This window comes from Pan troglodytes, chromosome 1 (assembly GCF_028858775.2).
Source record: "Pan troglodytes isolate AG18354 chromosome 1, NHGRI_mPanTro3-v2.0_pri, whole genome shotgun sequence".
NCBI classification, from domain to species: domain Eukaryota; kingdom Metazoa; phylum Chordata; class Mammalia; order Primates; family Hominidae; genus Pan; species Pan troglodytes.
The window spans coordinates 163,148,508-163,171,906 of NC_072398.2; the positions used below are offsets into that span (position 1 = coordinate 163,148,508).

The 23,399-nt window shown below is 42.8% G+C and overlaps 1 protein-coding gene across 5 annotated transcripts in view; it reads left to right on the top strand.

The window, feature by feature from the left end:
- The first annotated feature begins 6,169 nt into the window (after positions 1–6,169).
- The window catches only part of GNG12 (G protein subunit gamma 12), a 130,077-nt gene continuing 112,847 nt past the window's right edge, over positions 6,170–23,399 (top strand). For 2 of the 5 annotated variants that reach the window (XM_009460436.5, XM_003308134.7), the window contains exon 1: positions 6,417–6,551. Coding sequence is in view for 1 of the 5 variants with exons in the window: in XM_016920562.4 (XP_016776051.1) it covers positions 6,234–6,551 (318 nt within the window). In the remaining 4 variants the exon portion in view is untranslated. Of the gene's footprint in view, positions 6,552–7,775; positions 8,070–23,399 lie in introns of those variants that run through there. The other 3 variants (XM_016920562.4, XM_063800587.1, XM_003308135.7) reach the window with 3 other exon arrangements.

The window sequence follows — 23,399 nt, forward strand, 5'->3', positions numbered from 1 at the left end:
AGACAGAGAACCAGAGAGAAGAAAGTGTACAGAAAGAAAATCCAGAAACTAGCATGAGTATGGTGAGTGATGATGGGCTCTTGCAGGTGAAGCAACTACCCAAGGCTGAGAAAAGAACCATGTGCAAGGTATTAGAGGGAACAGTACCTGATGCTCATACAGGGCCAGGAAGAGTCCCTCTTTCCACCATCCAGGTTGAAAAAAATCTCAAGATTTATGGAGCATTGAATAGACACACAATCCCCTTTTGCTTCAATAGAGGCAAAAAACCTAGAGTGGTAACTGCTCCAATCCTGCTAAACAAATCTTAAAAGCAGAACTGAAAGGACAAATCTGTTTCCAAATAACTTAACTATATTCCAGAATAAAGCTCAAGGATATTTATAGGAATACAGAAATATCCAGCACAATCTATCAAAGACCTCTGCAAGTAGATCCATGCCCAAATTGGTATTGGGACTGCAGATGACTAATAAATAGAAGAAAATGTGCTCAACCTCCCTAGTAATCCAGGAAATAGGAAATAAAATAACAATAAGACACCTGTGGAGGATTTAAACAGGCAAGGAATGTGGTCAGAACACTCTTTAAACTAATGCACTTCTATTACCTTTAAAATTTTAATGTGGTATGTAATTCTCTGGGTAGTCTCAAGACAGAAATCGTTCATATTTTTATTCTCAAAAAATACTGAGATAAATGAATAATACCAACAATAATGCCAGGATTTCAGTACTCTAAAATATGTAATACTGGAACACTGAAAGAAAATAGCATTTTTATTACATTTTCTGAGATTCCCCCATATTCTGAAAAAATATTTTATTTATTTTGGGAACCGTGTAAATTGGAGTCACTGAGGTTGCAGGCTTGGCACTTTCCATTCTCACCAGTATCTAAAGCTAGATGAAATTAACAGGTTTGTTATCAACACGCCAGAGTAAATACTTTCCATTCCCTTTTTAACTTAGCTTACAGGTCCACAGAGTTGCCTGTGTACGAGTCAAAACCCAATAGCATAGGCTATAGGTGAACCAATAATCTAATCATATCACAGGCTGCTTTTCTTTCTGACACCGCAGGGGCCTATGTTTTCTTCAGGGAAGGTCTAAGGTAAGTGGCTGACAAAGAGCGTGTTTCTGTTGAATCATTTAATTACTTGGTATCTGAGTACATTCCATATCAAGGCCAATATCCAGCTTTTCTGGCTGAGTTCTGGAAATGAGCAAGGGCCTGGCATTGCTCAGACTGCCATTAGTTAGCCTTGCTCATGTCAGTTCTGCAAATGGGAGCTTTGATGCTGGATACTGCTGACTGTGAAGGAGAAAAATCCCCAAACCTCCTCTGTATATCTGGAGGCTAGATGGATCGTGTGGGAAGGGTGTGATGAGGGAAGGGGAAAAGAGAGAGATTTACTCCATCTAATTCCCAGCCTTTCCTCTGGAGCTGGACACCCTCCCCTCCTCCTCAGCTGGGCTCCTTCAGCTTCCCTGTTTTTTCTCCTCCAGGTCTACGTCTATTCTTTAGAACTTTGCCTCTCTTCTGCCAGGACAATTTATTTTGTCAAGGACTTCCTCAATTATTCTGTCTTGGAGAGATCCAAGCCAGGGAAGAGAAACCTCAGTTCTCCTCCCGGTACTTTCTCAAGTGGAACAGCATCTGAGGGCAAACTGTAGAATAAGATGATGATCTTATCAGGAGAATGAGAAGGAAGAGGAAGAGGAGGAGGAAAAGAATAAGGAAGAGGAAGAAGAAGGAGAATATACAGACCTTAGCTACCCAAATACTAATACTGTCACTTTGCTCTGTTATAATCACTACTCAGAACTGGGATATACTTTAAAATATACAGCCTATACATATTTTTAATAGAAATTCAGATAAATTGAAATCTGAAAAAGTAAAATCTAGGTTGCAATTTGCCATGCTGAAAACGTTTTCCAGTCCAATTGTCTACACCAGAGGTTGCTACACTTCTTTCCTAAAGGGGCAGATAAAACACTTTAGGCTTTGCAAGCCATAAGCTCTGTTACAGCTATTCAGCTCTTAACCTTTGTAAAAACAAAAGCAGCCGTAGACAACAGGGAAATGAATGAGTGTGGTTGTGTTCCAATTAAACTTTATTTACAAAAGATGTGGTCCTTTGGTCCTCTGGCCATAATTTGCCAACTCCTGGTCTGCACAATGCCTTTTGTCTTTTTATATTATGAAAGAAAGATACATTTACAATATGCAAAAAGACATGATTTATAGAAAAGCTACACATTCACTGTGAAAAAATTCATGCAGTATAAAAAAGGTAGGTTACCTGAAATCTCACCACCCTGAGAAAGTCACTGTTACTATTTTGACAAACATCATTGCAGATACACCTACAGAAGAGATTCGTGTGTATGTATGCTTTTTTATACATGAATGAAAGCGTCTCCACATGATGGTTTATAATCTGCTATCTATGCTCAAGAATGCATTGAGGGCATCTTTTCATGTGAACATATTTAGATCTATATCTTTTTTTCAGATTGCTTTAGAGGGAGGTATCTTATCTCTTGTGATGGGCATTTGGGTTGCATCGCTGATATCCTCTAAATCTCTACTTTCTAAGAGACCACTGGTTGAACTCCTCCAATGACAGGAAATACATTAACTCTTGAGCCCATATTTTTTACTTCTAGACAACAGTATCTGGGGACTTCCACTCCCTAGAGCTAGAGGGCCTATTGCAGTAATAAGCCAGAGAGCTCATATTGAGTTAGTAATCAACTAACTTGCATGGGTGCCTCCATTTTGGGTCACTCCCACCCAGGCCTCTGAAGGTTTCCACCCATGTAAGCGTGGAACTATGCTAAATTGCCTTCTGATCTGTAGCCACAGTTTTGGTCATAGCTCCTGCCTATGGCAATACACGTTTCAACAGGTTACTTGGGGATTTCCAAGACTGTGGGTGCTTCTCCCTGACCTAACTTCTACATGGAAATATGGCAGCCTCCGACTGAGCAGAAAAACCAGTTTGGAAGACACTTATTCCCAGGTGACCTACTCAAAAGGAGGGAGCTCTCCCTGCCTTCCAGGGCAGGTCCAGACAAAGAGTGAAGCCATGTGCAATAGGACCAATAAAATCCACAGGGAGCAAAGCTGATATCCCAAAAATGTTGTTCTGAAGTGAGATCTCCATCTCTAAACAAATAAAATAAAAAATTGTTCTGAAGTCTGTGGAGACCTGATCACCGAGAGACTGACTGATTTGCCTCACTTTTTAATTTCTTCACCATCTCTTTCTGACTCATCCTTTAGCTACGGTGTTGTTATTGAATATTAAATAGAAATTCACAGTAGATTGACATATGAATTGCAATTCATTAAAAAAAAACAACTGACCTGAATTATAAAACCACTTCTCTTGCTTGTCTCGTGAGGGATTAAATGGCCAAGAAAGCCACTTTTTAAAACTAAAATCTAATTTCCATAGAATTGGGACTTTAGAGCCATTCTCTTACAATCCCTTTATTTTAAAGACAAGCAGAGACCCAGCAAAGTTAAGTGACTGTCTCAAATTTACACAGCTTGTTAATGGCAAAGCCAGGACTTAATCCCAAAGACCTTATCTCATAAAGCATAAATTTCACTCCACTCCACTGACACTCTTTCATAGGAAACTGATTTATTTGTTTTGAATGCCACTGGGTGAGGGGGTAGAAAATAGTTCATTAACTATTTTATAGCAAGAACATAAAAAAAAGGAAAAAAAATGTTAAAAGAAGGCTAGAGAAAGAAAAAAAAATAAGAAACCAAACAGGCTCGTGGAATTTGGCCCAACAGCATAGGGAACTCTGTAGACAATGTAGATCCACCCAGTTATCACAAATATGAGCAAAGGAGCTGCAATATTTATTCCTCCACACTGGCTAAAGGCTAGGGATGGAGGTGGAGGACATTAATTCTACACATTTCCAGCTGCCCTGTGCCCAGGCAAAGCAAATCCTGCAGCTGGAGCTGGTACTCTGAGAATATGATGTGGGTGCTGGCGGGAGGGAATGAAAGCATGCCTGGAACCAGTGTGCACGAAACTGGAAAAGGACTGGAGGGGGTATCGCCAAGCACTGGCAGCAAGTGCTGGAATTAGGCATGTACTTTAATATAAACTAGAGTAGAAGATTGATGCTTGCTTTTCAAACCCATGATTACATGCTTGGAGTTACTAACTGCCAGGGTAATATATGTACAAAATAACAAAAGTGAGTCAATAAGAAATATAAATAAAAAATAGGAATTACAGTTGTATGAAAATGGAATGTGAATCCTTTAAGTTTGGGAAACATCAGCAGAGTAGAAAGGACACTGGATCGAGGGCATCGATAAAAGCACAAAGTATTGGGTCAGCCAGCCAAGGTTTGAATCCTGGCTCTGCCAGTTTTGCTCTGTAAGACCTAACCTTCCTGTGACTACGTCCTTAGGTTGTTAGGAGGATTAAAAGGTTTAATATATGTAAAGCACTTAAAGCAACATCTGCTATGCAGAAAGTGCTGGTTAAGTATTAGCTCTTATCATTCCTGCCTTGCTATTAGGTTGATGCAAAAGTAATTGCGGTAATAACTTCTGTACTAACCTAATACTATCTCGATCAGTGCTTCTCAAACTATCTGTGATATTTTATTTTCAATCTGTTGCAGGCTGATGCCTTTCCACATAAAAGAAAAACGAAATAGACATAAAATACAAAGCTGCATTTTAAACGATTTAACAGACATAAAATTACTCTGTCAAATTGCTGTAAGTTTCTACATGCTCATCTGCAATTTCTATGCTCATCCCTTTGTAGATGGGTAACGGTTTGCAGACTGTCACTATTCTATGAACCACACTTTGAACAGCACTCAACTAGAAAAACCTTCCACAAGCCGCTTAAGTTACTGGTGGCAATACGTGGTGTTCCAGCTTCCAGGTTTTTTCAAGAGACTAATGAGAGAAAAGTAAGAGTAAGTACATGAAAGCACTTATTAAACTATAAAGTGTCCCAGGAAGGAAAATTAGTAGCATAGCTTAGAGGAGTCTATTCTGTGGTCTGTGGCCAAAAAATACAAACTCCAGTATGCCACCCCTCAGTCCCTGTGGTGTCAAGCTGTTCTGTTTCAGGTGTATCATTTGAACTGTTAGTACTTGTGAATCAGTCAAGCATTTCCTAATGCTGAACAGAACAGGAAATAAAGACCCCTCTGGCAGTCTGTGGCTTGCATCCCACAAACCATCGCCATCCGCAGCTTGCTAAGACCACACTCCTGGGGCAAGGCATGCATTCATACACCTACTCTACCTGTGACACCTCTTCTACATGTGCAAATGATTTCACTAAGCCTGAAACTTGCTTAGGGGTCAGAAGGAAAGCAAGAGGGAATATAATGCCCTGACTGCAGTCCCTAGTTCCCAGATTCCCCAGGGCCCACTTGTCCTCAGTTGGTGAAACTCAATACACAGACATCCCTCACCAATGCTTTCAGACTCCATTTCAACTGTGGACTCTGCCCACACTGGTTCTAAGTGACCTACTTTGGCCTCACCTCTTTTCTCTCCACCCTGTCAAACAAGAAAGCGGCTACCTAGGAATACTCTAAAAGTCCGCTGAGTGGTTTTCTGAACATCCAGCTTCTTTACTCTTTCTGGGCAAGCCCCCTGTCTGATTCATCTTTGTACCTCTCCCATCACCTTTAGCATCGCAGTTGGTACACAGCGGGTGCTTGGTAATGTTTGTCGAATGGCCGAAGGAATAGTACAAAATCTATGGAAGCAGAAATGGCTCCTCCATTTACCCGACCTTGAACCCTTCCAGAAAAGACCAACCAAATCCCATTAATTCATTAGGCAGAACTCTGCCAGGTACTGGACATTCGGAAACAAATTTCAGGGGTTCGGGGCAGATGGACGGGAAGCTCATGGTGGGTGGATGTACTACAAATTCTATAATCCGCAGTTATACCTCCACTTTCTGGGAAACGTCTCTCCGTGGCCCCAGGGCCCTTTAAATGTTACTATGAGTGTTTTCCTCCATAGTTTCTGGAACAGAACCAAACTTTCGTGTAGGGGTTTGGCAGCGCTCATCCTCACAGCCCTGGGGACCGCTGGCACAGGGGCAAGCGAGGCGTTCGCACGCGAAGGAAACTTGCGAGGAGTCAGGGCGGCCCCGCGCGAGGGCGGGTCGGAGAGTGGGGGGCCTCAAGTCCTAGAACTTCAGGTCCTCCATGAGAATTAGAGGAAGGGGGATGGCCAAAGACGACCAGACGTCCACCGAGCTTCCCCAGGCCAGGCCTCGCCCCTCCTCCTGCGGGGCCACAACGCGGGCTCCCCGGCCCGGGGCAGCACAGCCAGGGCGTCCGGGCGGGAGGCAGGGCCCGGCGCGGAGGAAGGAGCCCGGGGCCGCCGCCGCCCCGCCCACCCCAGCGAGGCGGAGCCGGCGCCCGGAGGAGCAAGAGGAGGAGGAGGAGAGGTCGGAGCCGTCTCCAGGAGCCCTTAGAGACCGAGTCCCGGCGGCGACGGCGGGGCAGCGCACCGGCAGGCGGGTGAGTACCAAGCGGCGGGCGCGGGTGGTGAGTCGGGTCCCCGCGGGGTCGGGGCGCGGCGCGGGGCGTCGGCCAGCGAGTTCGGGGGCCGCCTCCGAGTCCCGGGTGCTGGGAAGCGAGATGGAGGGAGGGAGCGGAGGAAGGAAGGAAGGAGGGGAGAGTGTCCTGCTGGAGGGCGGGGACTGGTCTGAGCGCTGGGCGCCGGAGACCGGGGGGAGGGGGAGGAAGGGGCCAAGGGACACCGAGACCCAGAGGCAGAAACGCGCGCCCTCGACGGGCGGCCGCCCGAGGTTGCGGGAAGCCGCCCCCACGGCTGTGGCTGGGGCTAGGGCTGGGGGTGGAAGGAAAGGTCTCCCCTTGAGCTCGCTTGCCTCCTCGCCAGCCTGCGGCCGTGCGCCCCGCGCCGGGGTGGGAGGCCCCCAGTGTTCCCAGCCGTGGCTTGTGGTGGTGTCAGGCGTTGGAGGAGGGCTGGCATGTGGGGGCGACAGGGACGCCACGCCCCTCTGCCTACTTTCTACCTCCCGGGACCAGCCGGCGGGAGCGCAGCCTTGGAATCCGCTGGGCGCTGGGGGTCTAGCAGGGAAATAGCGGGTCGCAGAGGGGAGAGCCCATATGACGCACCCCGCGAGGGACCCCCGAGTGGGGACCCGAGGCTGCTTTTCTGCAGACTGTATTTGCAAGTGGTAAGGGGGAGGTTGAGGCTTAGTCTTGGGTGATTTTTTTTTTAAATTATTGCCCCGACAGTTATCCCGTGGGGCAGGGTGACTTCTGTTTTTCATTTTAATTAGGGCATATCAATTAAAGCTGACTTTAAAACGCTGTCACTTAGCACCTCCCGTCACTCACTCGTCCCTCGCTTTGTGTGTCCTGTAAACTTGGCTTAAATCATTCATAACTCACGATAAGGAAGCCGTGATTCTTGTTCACGTCGCCGCAGTGGAGTGAAACTTTGCCCAACTGAGACTGAGTGGAGGCATTGCTGCGGCCGGTCATCTGGTGGTCATCCTGCCGGGCGTGGTTGTATACAAACAAGTGGGTCGAGAAGGAAATCTCTGAACACCAGAGGTAGAAGGGAGGTTCCTGCGCCCACGTGTCAGGGCGCGTTTAATGGCTGCTCCCAGCGGAAACAAACGGGAATTTATTAGACCGTGTGGAGTTGGACAAACTTCACATGATTAGCTTCCTTCCTATCAGTTACTTCCTCTCCCCCCTGCTGTCTTTGCCGACACAGTTTATATTTCCTGGGGCGGTTGTAGCTTCGCCTGAATAGGCTGTGTATAATGAATCTTTTGGATGTCGTCAGAGGCAGGGTCTGCGTCTGTGCCTTCTCTATTTTAAAAGCGGAGTTTGGCTTTGTTTTTAAAAGTGCTAGTCACCAGACTGCACCCTTGCCAGCGCTTCGCAGCTCTCGAAGTAAATTATCGCAGGATGGCGGCCCTCACCTAGGAGAACCAGGAAGGCAGGCAGCGCTAGAACGACGGGATTGAATTTTACTATTGCCAAAACAATCACATTCAAGTAAGGAGCTGTTTTGTTTTGTTTTTGTTTTTTTAACCAAATTATATGTACTAGCAAGCCCCTTTTCTAGTAAACTAACGTTATTCACACACACAATTTTTAAAGTAATCAAACATTTTACAGAGTCTTAAGTGATAAAAGGACTTTCAGATAAAATGTTCAGTCCCTTTGCCTTCTCTAATAGTTAACCAGCGCCGTAAAGCCCTGGTTTAAGTCCAAAAAATGCTGAAAAGTCTACTGCGTCGTTAGACCTTATAAATAATGCAGTCCTATTTTTGCTGTATTTAACTCATGTAATTTACTAGATATCGAACCCCCAACAGGGCACACAGCACTTAGATTTGTGTAGAAATATATGAAAATGTGAATCTGTGTTTCACAAGAGCCTGAAAAAAATAGAATTATAAAAATTTCCTGTCCAGAAAGCTCCAGTCTTAACTTGAAAGCTCTCTAACAATTAGATTTGTGGATTTGTGTTGTCACTTGTTAGAGAATATCGGTGGTTTATTAAAGTGTGAGAGCAAAGGGCTTCATGGTCAGAAAACTTGAGGAAGTGGTTAGCCAATATCAAATTAGTTTTTTTAAAAATTAGAATTATGTGATTTATTGTGTTTTGCTTTGTTTTGGAGTTTTATGTCAGCTTAAGCTTAACCTAGGAAGGCAAGTTGTGAAAGTCAAGTAAATTTTTCTGAGCCCTAACTTGGAAGAGAAGCTTGTTTAACAGTGATTTGGGGTGTTGGCTTTGGAGTCAGACAGACTTAGATGAAAATATTAGCTATTTAACCTTTTTCAGTCTGATTTATAAGATGGGGATAATAATGGTCTCTATCTGTAGGGCTTTACAGAAAGTATATGAAAACTTTGTCTTTGGAAAACACTTAAACTGGACTTAACACGCAGTACATGGTCAAAATTATTAGATATTTATCTAGCTTGTTCAAGCAGCAGGCTACTGGATAAATTGCAGGGTGGCAGCTTGAACCTTCCGGAAATGCTAGATAGAGCAATTTCAAATTCTACAGAAAGTAACTGGTGTGTGTGTGTTTGTGTGTGTGTATGTGTGATGTTTCTACCACAGCAATATGAATAATTATGATTAAAGGATTAATAGTTTTAATATGCTTTTAGTGCTAAAGTTACAGTTGCATAGTAATTTTGACAGTCAGAAACATTGCATTATCCTTTACATTTAAAGAGAATTTATATTTCAAATAGTTGTGTTTATTAGCCCTAGGTAGGAAATTAAGCCAGGAACAGAAGTATTCATCTTTAACCAAGTGTAATTCTTAATCAAAGTATGAAAACATGTGACCCAAGGGTATCCGGTTATTTACTTTTGCATGTACTGATGTCCAAGGCCAACAGATAAGCCATAAGAAGTGTTAGGCTGATTGTGAGTGGTTGTTTTATTTGTAAACTTTCATGAGATTGGGTGTTCAGTTAATTCAGGAAATCTACTCATCACATTGTTGACTCATTTCCTAAAATCTAAAAAATTTTTTAAATGCCTTCATCTTGCCAGGCGCTGTGGCTCACACCTATAATCCTAGCACTTTGGGAGGCCAAGGTGGGCGGATCACCTGAGGTCGGGAGTTCGAGACCAGCCTGACCCACATGGAGAAACCCCATCTCTACTAAAAATACAAAATAAACCAGGCGTGATGGCGCATGCCTGAAGTCCCAGCTACTCGGGATGCTGAGGCAGGAGAATCACTTGAACCCAGGAGGCGGAGGTTGCGGTGAATCGAGATCGTGCCATTGCACTCCAGCCTGGGCAACAAGAGCAAAAACTCTGTCTCAAAAACAAAAAAAAAAAAGCCTCCATCTTTAAAACAAACCCTTTAAAGCTTCTTGTTTTTGTCTTAATGCACGTCAGGTGCACAGAATTGGGCTGAACCAGGATCTTAGCTCATGCCACAGATGATTTCTCATTTTACTAATTGCTCCACTGGGACACAGAGATGTGGTTTATAATAATTTTAAATAACTATAAAGGGTACAGTGTGATTATTAATTGTTTCTTGCCTATGACATTATGCTCTGAAACAACTGAAGCATTTGATTGAGTAAATTATTGATGCGTTTCACTCCTAGAACATAACATAATGATTTCTGGCTCATACTTCTAGGTGAGTAGACTGTGAGCAAGTTACTTAATCTATGCTTCAATAAGTGTTGTGAGGAATAAATGAGCTAATCTATGTATATAGCATTTGGAATAGTGCCTGGTGCATAGTCCACATTCAATAAATGTTAACATTAAATTATTGAAATTTTCTCTAAATGTTGTATAATGAGCATGCATTATTTTTGTAACAGGAAAACAGCTATACAAAATTTTAATATTTCCCCCAAATCTAAAAAAAGCTTAGTAATTTAAATAGTCCTGCCAAATAGTACTTAAAAAGTAAGAGAATTAGGCAATCATCATTTTGTCTTTTAAATGTGAAATGGTTTGCAATATTAATTTGTTAAACAAGTTAATTCTTCCAAATCTCAATTCATTTTCTTTTTTATTAGAGACTTTAAAAAATCAGTAATACATGAAGTCTGTTACAGTTTAAAATGGGGAAAAGCAGTATGCACAGTTACATTGTGTTATTACAATTACAGCTAGCTTAAAAATTATTTTTAAACCATAAGAAAAGCCTAGAAGAAAATACAGACAAATTGGTGATGGGATTATGGTGCTCTCCCACCCCCAACCTGCTTTTCCCCTATTTTCCACAATGTGCCTATATATATACTAAAATATAATTCATTTGTGTAATAGTTACTAAACAAATCTGGTTTATTAACTACAAAAACAAAAAAATTTGCGTAATAGTTACTAAAAAACAAATCTGGCTTGTTAACTACAAATAGCAGGATTTTATTGTTGTTTTGGAAAAAGCACCAACTTTATGGCAGTTGAATGTCCTTCGGTTAAATGTCAAAACCTTTGCAGTGAGAATCGTTTAGCGGTAAAAGAGAAGGCCTTTCAGAAGCTTGTAGTTTGATCGTCATGAAGAATATTTGAAAAATCTACCAGTGGGTTTTTAGGATCTGCATATAGACCTAGTCCACCAACCTTGACTTTATGGAAGTTGTGACTTCCCAGATCCAGGCCTGCCTTGATGAGCTGCGTTTTTACAGCACCTTCAGTATATCAGACACCTGGAAGACAGTAATGAGGCAGATATTGGTGCACTTAGTTTAACAGGAAGGTTGGATAGATAAAAACTAATTACAGCACAGTTGTATATATTATATATCCTGAGCCCTTTCTAAACTCTTCCCATATACAGTCTTGCTCAGTTGTCACAACAGCCCAGAGGAGGAAGCTGAGGTTCCTTAAAGGTCTGAACCTTGCTCAAGTTGCAAGGACAGAATTTGACCCAGAAGCATCTTAACTCCACATCTCATGCCCTCTGCACGGAGATGGAGGTGCATCCATCCAGAGGTGAGAGTGAAGTGGGCTTTGTGGAGTCAGTTTTGCTTAAAAACTATAAAACTAATCAAGAGAAACATGAGGAGGAGGCTCCTTTTAGGTGACCTTCCTGAGGAGAATCATCAGTGCCTCTCCATCAGGCTTGCCACTCTTTAGCCATAGCAGTTAACACTTCCAAATGGCTGCTGAGACCCAGCAGGCCTGAAGCGCACATAAAGGCCCAGTCCTTGGTGACCCTGTGAAGTCTACCTCTTTCATCCCTGGACTTCCAAAGGGGGCCTGGATAGTACAGATGAAGGAACTGACTCGCTAAATCCTGTTCTAGAACCAGCACATACCCACAGATCCTGACCTCCCCACTTTCCTCCCTTAGGAATGACAGGAGAGTAGTTAACAGGTAGCATGGATCCAGGGCAGATGGTGGAGGTGACTTGACTTAAGATAACTTGTAGCTAGATTATTCCGTTTATTGGAGAGTCTCTCTTGAAAATCATTTCTGATGTCACTTAAGTGTTTGGTTTATCATGTTAGGCTTTATTGGGTGTCGTAAAAGTGCTCAGTTGTGAAGTGTCTGGTTACCATCCTGTGACAAGGAGGGTTTTTGTCTTCTTTTAATGGGTCTACATTTCAGAGAATTACTGTATAATAAAAACTGGAGTGTTGGCTGGGTGCAGTCGCTCACGCCTGTAATCCCAGCACTTTGGGAGGCCGAGGCGGGTGGATCACAAGGTCAGGAGAGCGAGACCATCCTGGCTAACATGATGAAACCCCGTCTCTACTAAAAATACAAAAAATTAGCCGGGCGTGGTGGCGGTCGCCTGTAGTCCCAGCTACTCGGAAGGCTGAGGCAGGAAAATGGCGTGAACCTGGGAGGCAGAGCTTGCAGTGAGCCGAGATCGTGCCACTGTACTCAAGCCTGGGCAACAGAGCAAGATGCCATCTTAAAAAAATTAAAAAAAAACTGGAGTGTTGGAGACTGTTAAGAATTAATACTTTCAGTTCTGCCAGAGGGTTAGTATCTAAAAGTTCTAAGAGATTGGTTGCTAAAATCTTCTGTAATTTTCAGTTTCATTGATTGTATAATAAGTGGGTGACTTTGGGCCGAGAGAGTCAGAAGGCTTTGTATTCTGTATGCTTTCTGACACAGTAGGCCACCACTCCCCTTGCAGGCAAGGTCATGTAATTGACATAGGATCCCCTTTGGTTGACCGAAGAGAGAAGTATAAGCTCTGGTTGAACTTGAGTTTGTGTGATCACACATGCTCACTGGAGTGAAGTCTGAATCAGTTGCCATCTCTGCACTTGCGTTGTGTGTAGAGAATTGTCTTGATTCAGAATGGCTTTGTGCAAACTCACATGAGCCCATTGGAGGCAGAATCTTAACTTCATTGATGTGAAATAATCAGGCTTTTATTTAGCTTCAGATGGCACTAGCCAAGACGTCCTTGACCACTGGACACTAAACCCTTAACTCCCCACTGGGACCCCAAGCTTGCAGTTACCTCAAATTTTGTGTTGTTTTGGGGGGATAAATTATTGCAGAGGAAAAACATTAAGTTTTTTCTCAAATGAAGACTCAAACTGAAATCCATTAAATCCCAACATGAGCTAAATCTAAGGGTGGAAAGAAGAATCAAAATCTAAAAGCCTCTTGGACTTTATTGAGGCTTATTGAAGACCTTATTGAGATAACATCATCATACCAAGTTTAACCAGAATCTCAGACAAATTAGAAAGGTGTAACCTTTAGACTAGGTGCCTGAGCTGTGCCTAGACTAATGAAATCTTCTGAATTATTAGACCATGGCCTGCACATTAGACCATGGGGCTTCATGTGGGTATATAAGGTCATGATTGGCTGTGCAGATAAGTTGTCATGGGAGGGTTGGATGTCTGGCCAAGAAGCAGAAGGAATGGATTGTGACTTCTTGACAGGGATACCTTGAACTGTTATACAGGTTGTTCACTGCACAAAAGTGCCTGGGCAAGGAGGCAAATGGGAGGCTCACATCTGCTAAACAAACAAAACCACATGCATCCTGGAGTAGGATTGCCTCTGCTAGGACAAAAGGGAACTTCTTTCTGATGCTATCAAGCCTGCAAAAGTCTAGGTGTACATGGAGGGAATGCCTTTTTTTAACACACACAAAGGCACAATATGGCTACCAGCAGCTCTGCTTCTCAAAGCCCCTGTAGCCACAGTAGTCCTCTAGATGCCATCAGCTGGCAGAGTCTGTCACTTAACCGTTTGGTTTATCATGTCAGGCTTTATTGGGAAACGTATAAACTTCATGAATGTCAGTGGAATGAAGGAATAAAACCATGTTTTCTGTGGTGTGTCAGCAAGGTACATGTAAAAAAGTAATACTGATTATATATGCTAGGAAACAAACATTCAGTGGTACACATTGCCTATGATGAGTTTCTTTCTCTTCAATTCATTATTTCTGAGGGGCAGGTAAAGACCAGCACTTTGGGTGCTGTTGACGTTGTTTATTGCTACTTAAACACCAGCATGCTCAGTATTGCCTAATACTTGCCAGGGTCACCGGCACCCGTTGTGTAGTTGGCCTGGTGCAGGGAATGGAGTAGTAGTAACTCCTGGGAATGTGGAGAGGGATTCATGTTATTTATTGACCAGCCGTAGGCCTTTTTCCTTGGGGACAGGATGCAAGTAACAGTGGTTGCAGGAGCCTTTGGAACTTACCTATAAGTAACTGCTGCTTCTGGAAAAAGGCTTCTAGTTTAGGTTAAAAGGTGCGGAGTCTTGTTATCAAAGGTACCACAAACTCAGAGAGTTTGTCTGTGTTCCCCTTAGTACCAACTGGTACTACTTTCATGCTTTTTTAAGTTGATCCTTTAGAAAGCCTGTAGCCAGAATCAACTTCCTTCTCCTGGCTCCTCTTCTGGGAGGCATTTGCACAGCCTGTAGGATCAGCCATGTTTAGTGAATCTAACTGCTAAGGCAGTGGTCCTGAGGATCAAGGTGCTGGTTCATACTTCAGACCTAGGCCATCTGCTGTTTTCTGGAGACAATACACCTTGTGAAAAAAACTAAAAGATGCAGAAACGTGAATGCCTTTCACATTTAACCTGGTTAAATGCAGCCATCTTCAGACATACTCAGATTCCCAAAGCAGAAAGAGCAGAAGATGACAATTCCTAAGAATTTCTTACAGAATTTCTTTAAATAGCAAATTCACCTGTTGTGTTTATAGTATGATTTGATTACACAAAATTCCAGGAGTCTCAAGTTTTCAAGGAATATCTCTGTCAAATTCAGCAGAATATTCCAGCACATGCCTTGCCCTCTTTTTTAACATAAATATTTGATGAGCAGCATGCTTTATCCAAGAGCAAATCAATGCTCCTGGCAGGCTGCCTGGAAGGTAATCCTAGTGTTCCTGTCTTTGCCTCCCATTCACCTACAGTTCTCTGACTTCCTTATGGCTGTAATAAATATCTGGGGGCTCAGAGCCACCCACATCCAGCAGGTAATATAACACAGGGCAGAAATTACCCTCTCCACACTCACTGTGCTTACCTCCTGAATTCTGAACTGAGATTTCTCTGACTGACTTTCACGTGAGAACCTACCTGCCTAAACCCAGGTTTCTTCGACTCCTCCTCCTGAGCTGTTGAACTCCACCTTAGCTTTATCTCTTCCATGCCAATCTTGTCCTGTTCTTCACACTTCTGGGAAAATTGCTTATACAACTTCAATATTTTTGAAAATATATAATATATGATCCTCAAGAAACATTATAACCATATACAAAGGTAAACATTTTTGACAATTTCTTACAAGAATTCCCTACAAGATTTCTTTTCTTTTCTTGCTTCCTTTTTTTTTTTTTTTTTTTTTGAGACAGGATCTCACTCTGTCATCCTGGCTGGAGTGCAGTGGCACAATCATGGCTCACTGAAGCATCGACTTCCCTGGCTCAGGTGATCCTCCCACCTCAGCCTCCTGAATAGCTCGGACTATAGGTGCCTGCCACCACACCTGGCAAACTTTTGTGTTTTTTGTAGAAATGGGGTTTCACCATGTTGCCCAGGCTGGTCTCGAACTCCTAGACTCAAGCAATCTGCCAGCCTCAGCCTCCCAAAGTGCTAGGATTACAGGCCTGATCCACCGTGCCCAGCCCCAGGATTTCTTTAAATAGCAAATTCACAAAAATCAAAAGTTTTCAAATTCAAAAACCTTGCTCCCATCTTATCCCCATCCACGCCTTTCCCATATTCTCTGCAAGTAGCAACTTGTAAATACAAGCAAATAAGAATATATGGTATTTTAATTCTTCCCCCTTCTCTCATTAAAGGTGTTGTATATACTCTTCTTTACCTTACCTTTTAAAATTAGCGGTATGTTTTAGACATCTGTCTCTGCAAGTATCTCTTTCTCACACACACACACAGAGTAACAAGTTTTCCATCATGTGGATGTACCATGGTTTATTTGACCAATCCCTACTGCTGGACCTTTGGGCTGTTTCCCAGTCTTTTGCTATTACAAACAGTGCTGTGATGAATAAAGATGTAATAAATCATTTTGCTTTGTGAAGGTGTACTTAAGGATTGATTCCCAGAAGTGGGACTGCTGAATCACAGTGCTCTGTAGTACCCCTCCGGAAAGATTGAACCATTTTGCCCTCCCATCAGGAATGTATTGGATGTCCTGGTTCCATACAGCCAATGGCCATAAAAGTGTCAGCTCTTCTTATTTTTGCTAATCTGGTTTCTGCACAACGGTAATTTAGAGCCATTGAAATATTTTTGATTATGAGTGAGATGGCGGTTTGGGGCGGTTCTTACATCTTTTCTAGAATGTTGATCCTCCTGTGGGCATTTGTTGACCTTTCCTCTTGCATACATCTCTGTCAGAATCTCCTAAATACAGACTTACAAATGTGATGGCTCTTTTGGGCCTAAGGGTAGAGTGGGCTGCCAAATTTGTCAGTGCAAAATCAAGAGAAGTGGAAAGTAGGGTTTTATGCCAGTTGCTAATGTCTGAATTAAAAATAGTTTTCAGCTAATGGTATTACTAAACTGGGGCTTCTCCAAAAAACATGATGAAGATGATCTTCTAGCCTAGAATTTCTCCCTCTCAAGCAAAAACAAAAGAGAGAGATTGAGAATATATACATTTCAATAGCATTTCCTGCAAAACTTAAAAACTTCCTTTTAAGAAGCCTAGAATTTTCCACTTGCACTGTATCTCCTGAAAGAAGGTTATACATGCGTATTTTGTTGTTGTTGTTGTTTACTGTCTGAATTGGGCTCCTGTTCTCCCTTTAATTTCACCATCAGAGCTCTGTCTACTGTATTTCCAGGGTGAAAGAGAAGATGAAAGTAAAAGCACAATGTAAGAAGTCAAACCAGAGCTCAGGATTCTACAAAGGATGTGGGATCAGAGTTGCATGGAATCATCTTTCTTTTTGAAGTGCTCTTTCAGTCAGCTCTTGGGATGCTATTTTAATATAAAATTAATTTTCATCTTTTAAAAACTAAATGCCATTGAAAGAGAGGGAAATTATGATTTGATGGGAAGATGGCAGTGGCTTTGTTTTTGGAAATTCACAAGAGGCAGTCTTATGAATTTGAGTATAAAGTTAGCCTATATCTCCATCAAAAAACAAAAAAAAAGCAAATAAACAAAACTAATTTTTAAACTCACAACAAAAAACTCTGTCTCTGGGAGTTCCTACACTAGCAATGAGTGGCCCATGAAAAATCCCAAAGGAAAAATTTTATCTTCCAGGCCCAGTGCTCTGTTTCTTTTTAGCTCCTGAATATGTACATTCTGACTTTTATGAAGGTTGGTTTAAAGCTCTCTGGATGTTTTGTTTTCCTTCTAGCACTTATCTCAATCAATTGTTATATTAACCTACCTCACTGCAGTGTCAGCTTCATAAGGACAGGATCTTGGTCCAGTACCTAGAAGGGGTACCTAGCACCTTTGGGTGCCTAATCAAAAGGGGTTGACTGCTTCTGGAGCTAGCTGGGTCTCTGTGGTCCTGTATCAGACATGGGCCTGAAGGAGGTCATGTCAGCCATTCCTTGGCCTTTTGACAAGATACCCTAGCCCAGGGGTGTCCAATCTTTTGACTTTCCTGGGCCACAGTGGAAGAATTGTCTTGGGCCACACATAAAATACACTAATACTAACGACAGCTTATGAGCTTACAAACAAATTGCAAAATAATCTCATAATGCAGGGCGCATGCGGCCCGAGACGACTTTGAATGCGGCCCAATACAAATTCATAAACTTGCTTAAAACATTATGAGATTTTTTTTGCGATTTTTTTTTTTCAGCTCATCAGCTATCGTTAGTGTATTTTGTTTGTGGCCCAAGACAATTCTTCCCCTTCCAGTGTGGCCCAGGGAAGCCAAAAGATTGGACACCCCTGGTTTAGAGCTTGAGTTTGCGGTTTCAGTCTCCTGGGCAAATCACCTGACTTCTCAGATCCTGTTTTCCCGTTTGCAAAACAGAGATAATAACACTGTATTTCAACAGATTTAAGATGTCATTGATTAGATGTGCCGGTATTCTATGTGCCATTATTCTATGTGCCACTAAGAAAAAAAAAAAGCTGCTGATTAAATTATAATGCACATCAGCTGTAAGAGTGTGTTAGTTTTTCTATGGCTGCTATAACAAATTACCACAAATTTAGCAGCCTAACACAACAAATATGAATTATCTCACAGTTCTGTACATTGAAAGTGAGGGTGGGCTTGGCTGATTTCTCTCATCTGGGTTTTACAAGGCCACAGTCAAGGTGTTGGCCTCTTATTGGGAGGCTTTGGGAAGAATTCATTTCTAGGCTCATTTAGGTTGTGGGTAGACTCCAGTTCCCTGCAATTACAGGATGAGGGCCTCCGGCTCTTTGCTGCCTCTTAGCTGGGAGGCATCCTCGACTCCTAGAGATCTCCCTCTGGTCCTTGCCCTTGAGCCCATATCAGAACTAGCAACATTATGACAAATCCTTCTCATGCTTGGGATCTCTCTGATTTTTTTTTGTTTTTGTTTTTGCTGCATCTCTTTGCCTCCAGCCGGAGAAAATTCTGTTTTTAAGGGCTTCTTTGATTAGATCGGGCCCACCTATAGGGTACTCTCCATATATTAAGGTCAGTAACCTTAATTGCATAATGCAAAGTCCCTTTTGCCATGTAATGTAATATATTCACGTTGCAGGGATTAAGACATAGACATCCTTGGAGCTTTCTGCCTACCATGAAGAATCATTCCAATTATCAGGGATCTTAAAATGTGAACAAAATATGCTTCTTAGAATTGATGAAACACCATATTTGGCTTAGGAATAAAACAGCTACTGATATATTTAAAGTACTTAGGGTGTTACTAGTAAGTGCTCAGATGTTAACTGTTGTTATAATTGACATCATTATCATAGTGGTCACATAATATCCATCATCTTTAATATCAATTAAACTTATTTCTACAGTTAAATACATTTATTAAACCCTAATTGAGAGAGTATAGTGTCCCGGCAGTAAACTGGATGAAGTTGATGATAGTTACCCTTTGAGTATCAGCTGTGTATCAGCATATGCTAGGAACTTCACATACACTTTCTCACTCCTTATAGTAGCTGAGCTAGGGAATACTGGCTCCATTTACAGGTGAGGAAGCAGGTTCTGAAAGGTTGAATACTGTGCTTGGAAGGTTATAGGCACAGTAGTGAGTGGTCTGACTCTGAAATCAGTACTCTTTTCATGGCACCGTTTTGCTGTCCAACAGCCTCTGGTAATACCACATTGAAAAGTGTGACAGGTGAGGCATCCGCCAGGTGGTCTGGAGGAATGGGCTTCTGGGAGTGGAAGGGACACAGGGAGGAGATACTGCCCTGTGTTGTCTGTCTCGTACTTGGATGTTTCTTTGCTATTTTTTGTGGACAAAGGCCCTGTCTCTTCATCTGTTTTTCAGTTGTTAATAAGCTCCAAGTTGATCTTTTTTTTTTTTGAGATGGAGTCTCACTCTGTCATCCAGGCTGGAGTATAATGGCACAATCTTGGCAACCTCCGCCATCCGGGTTCAAGCAATTCTCCTGTCTCAGTCTCCTGAGTAACTTGGACTATAGGCATATGCCACCACACCCAGCTAATTTTTGTATTTTTAGTAGAGACAGAGTTTCACCATATTGGTCAGGCTGGTCTTGAACTCCTGACCTCAGATGATCCGCCCACCTCGGCCTCCCAAAGTGCTGGGATTACAGGCGTGAGCCGCTGTTCCTGGCTGATCTTTTTTTTTTTTTTTTAATTCAGCAAATGTTTATTGATTGTCTACTTGGGGGATACAGCTGTGAACAAGATACACAAAATTCCTTGAGTAAAAATCACATGACGAGGTCAATTCAGAAAGGGGTAAGTGCTGTGAAGGTAGCCAAGCAGGGGACTGAGACAGAGAGATGGACTGGGGATGGAGGTGACCAGGAAAGACCACTCTTTGGAGGGGACATTTGAGCTGAGAGCTGAATGAGCAGGAGGCAGCCAGGTTAAATCTGGAGAAGAGCATTCCAGGTAGAGGGAACAGCCAGTGCAAAGGCACTGAGCTGGGAATAAGCTTCGCATGTTTGAGCACAAAAAGAAGGCTCCTGTGGTAGGAGTGTAAAGAACAATGAATGAGTGAATGCATGGTAGGAGATAAGTTTGGAGAAGTAGACAGAGAACAGATCACATAAGCCATTATAAAGAATCTGAATTTAATGAAAATGCAAATAAGAATTTGCAGGGAAATCTGCTTTTTGTTCAGAAATAAGCTGTAATGAGTGTGGCATTTTGCATACACACTGTGTTATTTTTGAAGGGAGGAAAGTTTAGGGTTTTGGAACTGCTGCTTTTTAAACTATTTTAAGTGTAACCAGTGCAAAGGGGAAAGAGGAGGAGGAAAGTGGTTTGGCAGAACTAGGGTAAAAATAGTGACTACCTGAATTCAGTAAACGAAGATCACAGTCTGTAGAATTTTCCTAAGACACAACTGTAGATTGTCTCAGGCTCTTCAAATTCAGATAGACATTTGCTGAAAAGTGATCTCATCATCTTCCCCTTAAAACCTGCTTTCCTGCCTGTTTTCTGTAAGACATTTCCATCCACCCAGGTTGGTAAGCTCTGAACCCTTGAGTCATCAGGAACGCCTCCCTCCCCTTCATCTCTCCCTAGCTCGGACACCCTGCCCCCAACTAAAGCCTGGGTCCACCTCCTAAAGCGCCCGCATGTCTGCTTCTCCCTACCCCCATGCCTCTCACCTGGATTGTTGTTGTGGCTTCCTAACTGACCTTTACCCTGCACACTGCCACCAGCATGATTTCTTGAAAACATAAATTTCAGTGGGTCACTTCCTGAACTCATAGACAATAGAAAATTGTCTATGAGTTCCCCAAAGGCATCGCAGTCTAGTAATGAAGGTTCACACTGCCCAGGTTCAAGGCCTCGTGATGCTTCTTACCACCTCTGGCTTGGGAATGTTTTTAACGGCTGTGTCTCAGTTTACTCATCTCTGAAACGGGTGTGATAATAGCACTTACCTCACAGATAAGTTATGAAATCTAAATGAGTTAATAGATGTGAAGCACTCATAACCATGCCGGCCACACAGAAATCCTCAGTGAACATTATTCTCGATCTCTCTTTCCTTTGTAGAACAAGCTCATCTTTCTTGTGGCTCTCCACAATAGCTCCTACCTCCACCTTTCTCAGTGCCAGGCAAAGCTTGATCAGCAGACAGACCTCTTTGTTAGCAATCTGCAGCTAGATAAGTCCATATTTGGTAATTTTTATAGCAATTTGACCATCATTTTACATCTGTTGAATCTGATTAGGAACTGGACTTGTATTTTGTCCCATTTTTGGCAGTTCCTTTTCGCTGAATTTTTATGAAAGAATTGGTCCATATTGAATTGGAAGTAAAAAAAAAAAAAAAAAAAAAAAACCCCTGGTCTTTCCCCATGAATAATTTGAGAAGCACTTCTGTGTCCCCACACACCCACTATGTGATTCACATTGGCCAAGTTGTCCAAACTCACTGTGTAACCTTAAATCTCTCTGGATTTCCTCACACTGTTTCCTCTGCCTAGAATTTGTTAGACATTTATTAAGTACCTGTAATAAGTACAAGACTCTGGGGACATAAGGATGAATAAGGGTCTGCCTTTGCTTTTGAAAATGTTTCCTTCAAACCACCTAGTAAATTCCTACCAGTCTGTCGAAGCCTAGTATAGTTTCATTTTTTCCTTCATCCATTGAGAAAACATTTATTGACCAGGTGCAGTGGCTCACACCTGTAATCCCAGCACTTTGGGAGGCTGAGGTAAGAGGATTGCTTGAGCCCAGGAGTTTGAGACTAGCCTGGGCAACCTAGTGAAACCCTATCACTACAAAAATTTTAAAAATTAGCTGGGTGCAGTGGTATGTGCCTGTAGTCCTAGCTACTCAGGAGGCTGAGGTGGGAGGATTTTCTGGGCCCAGGAGTTTGAGGCTGCAGTGAGCCATGATTGCACCACTGCACTCCAGCCTGGGCAGCAGAATGAGACATCTCAAAAAAAAAAAAAAAAAAGAAAGAAAGAAACAAAAGAAAACATTTATTAACATTTATTAAACACCAGACACCAAACACCAACTGTTTACTAAGCACCTGCTGCCTTCCCTTTCTTCCCTAAGGACCAGTAAGCTAATGAGGAAGACAGACACAAAAACAAATAATGACAGAATAATAGGCATGTTATATGGCAGTGTGAATACAGAAGTATGGAAGCACAGAGGAGGGGTGTGCCGGGCTATGCCTGAGCCAGGGCAAGGCACTGGGGAGATCAGGAATGGGGTCATAGTTAGGGTGGAGACAGTGTGTGGAAAGATTATGATCCAGGTTTTGGGCCCACAGCCAAAGCCCAGCTCTGCCATTCACTAGCCATGTGACTTTGAGAGACTGCCTCTCTGAACTTGCCAGGTAGGTAGGTATTGCTTTCCTTATCTGTAAAATGGGGAAAGCAGTACTTACCTACTTCACAAGGTTGTTTTGAGGCTCACTTGAGATTGTATACATAAAGTGCTCAGATGAGTACCTGACCATCAGTGTTTACCTGATGTCACCTTCTTGTCCTCTTCTCTCCCCCATCTCTGGACATATGTAAATTTTCTGCTGTCTGGGTTCCCAGTAGCATGCTATTCAGCCATCATACTAATTATTACATTGAATTATGTAGCTTTATCTACCACATTTCTGTTTCCTCTGTGGAATATATTGTACCCCTTGAATTCAGTGGCCTTTTTTTCATCTTTATATTGTCAGTGATAGGCAGTGTCCCATGCACAGAAGATTCAATTAATGTCTAGAGAAGTTGTATTGTATCAAAATAACTTAAAGCACTTTGCACTTTTCAAAAAGCTTTCTGAGGAGTCTAGTCAAACATTAATTTCCACTTTACAGATGGGGACACTGAGGCACTTTCTAGAAAGCTTCTGTTACTTGCGCAAGGTCATGGGCTAGCAGAGGGCAAAGGTGGAGTTATAGCCCCACACCTCTTGTTCTCCTGCTTTTGTGCTGCCTCATTAAATCTAGTGAGCTGGGAGTTGTCGGGTGCTGGCCAGGCTCAGGACCTCTTGTCACCGGGCCCTACCTGTCCTGGGAGGACGGCTGAGTACGCAGGAGTCAGTCCTGGAGAGAGCCCCATCTATACTCTTCCCCACCCCTCTGGCTCACTGCTGCCCCACAGTTATTTAGGAGTCACACCCTAAGTGGCAGGGCCCACCTGGAAACCTGGGGTGGGGATGAGGGCAGAGGTCTCCAGCTGGCTTGAGCTGGAGGCAGAGGGCCCTGTCCTAAGAGTGAATAATTTGTAACTAGACTGGAGGGTGAGCGTGTCCAGGAGGAACAGGAGT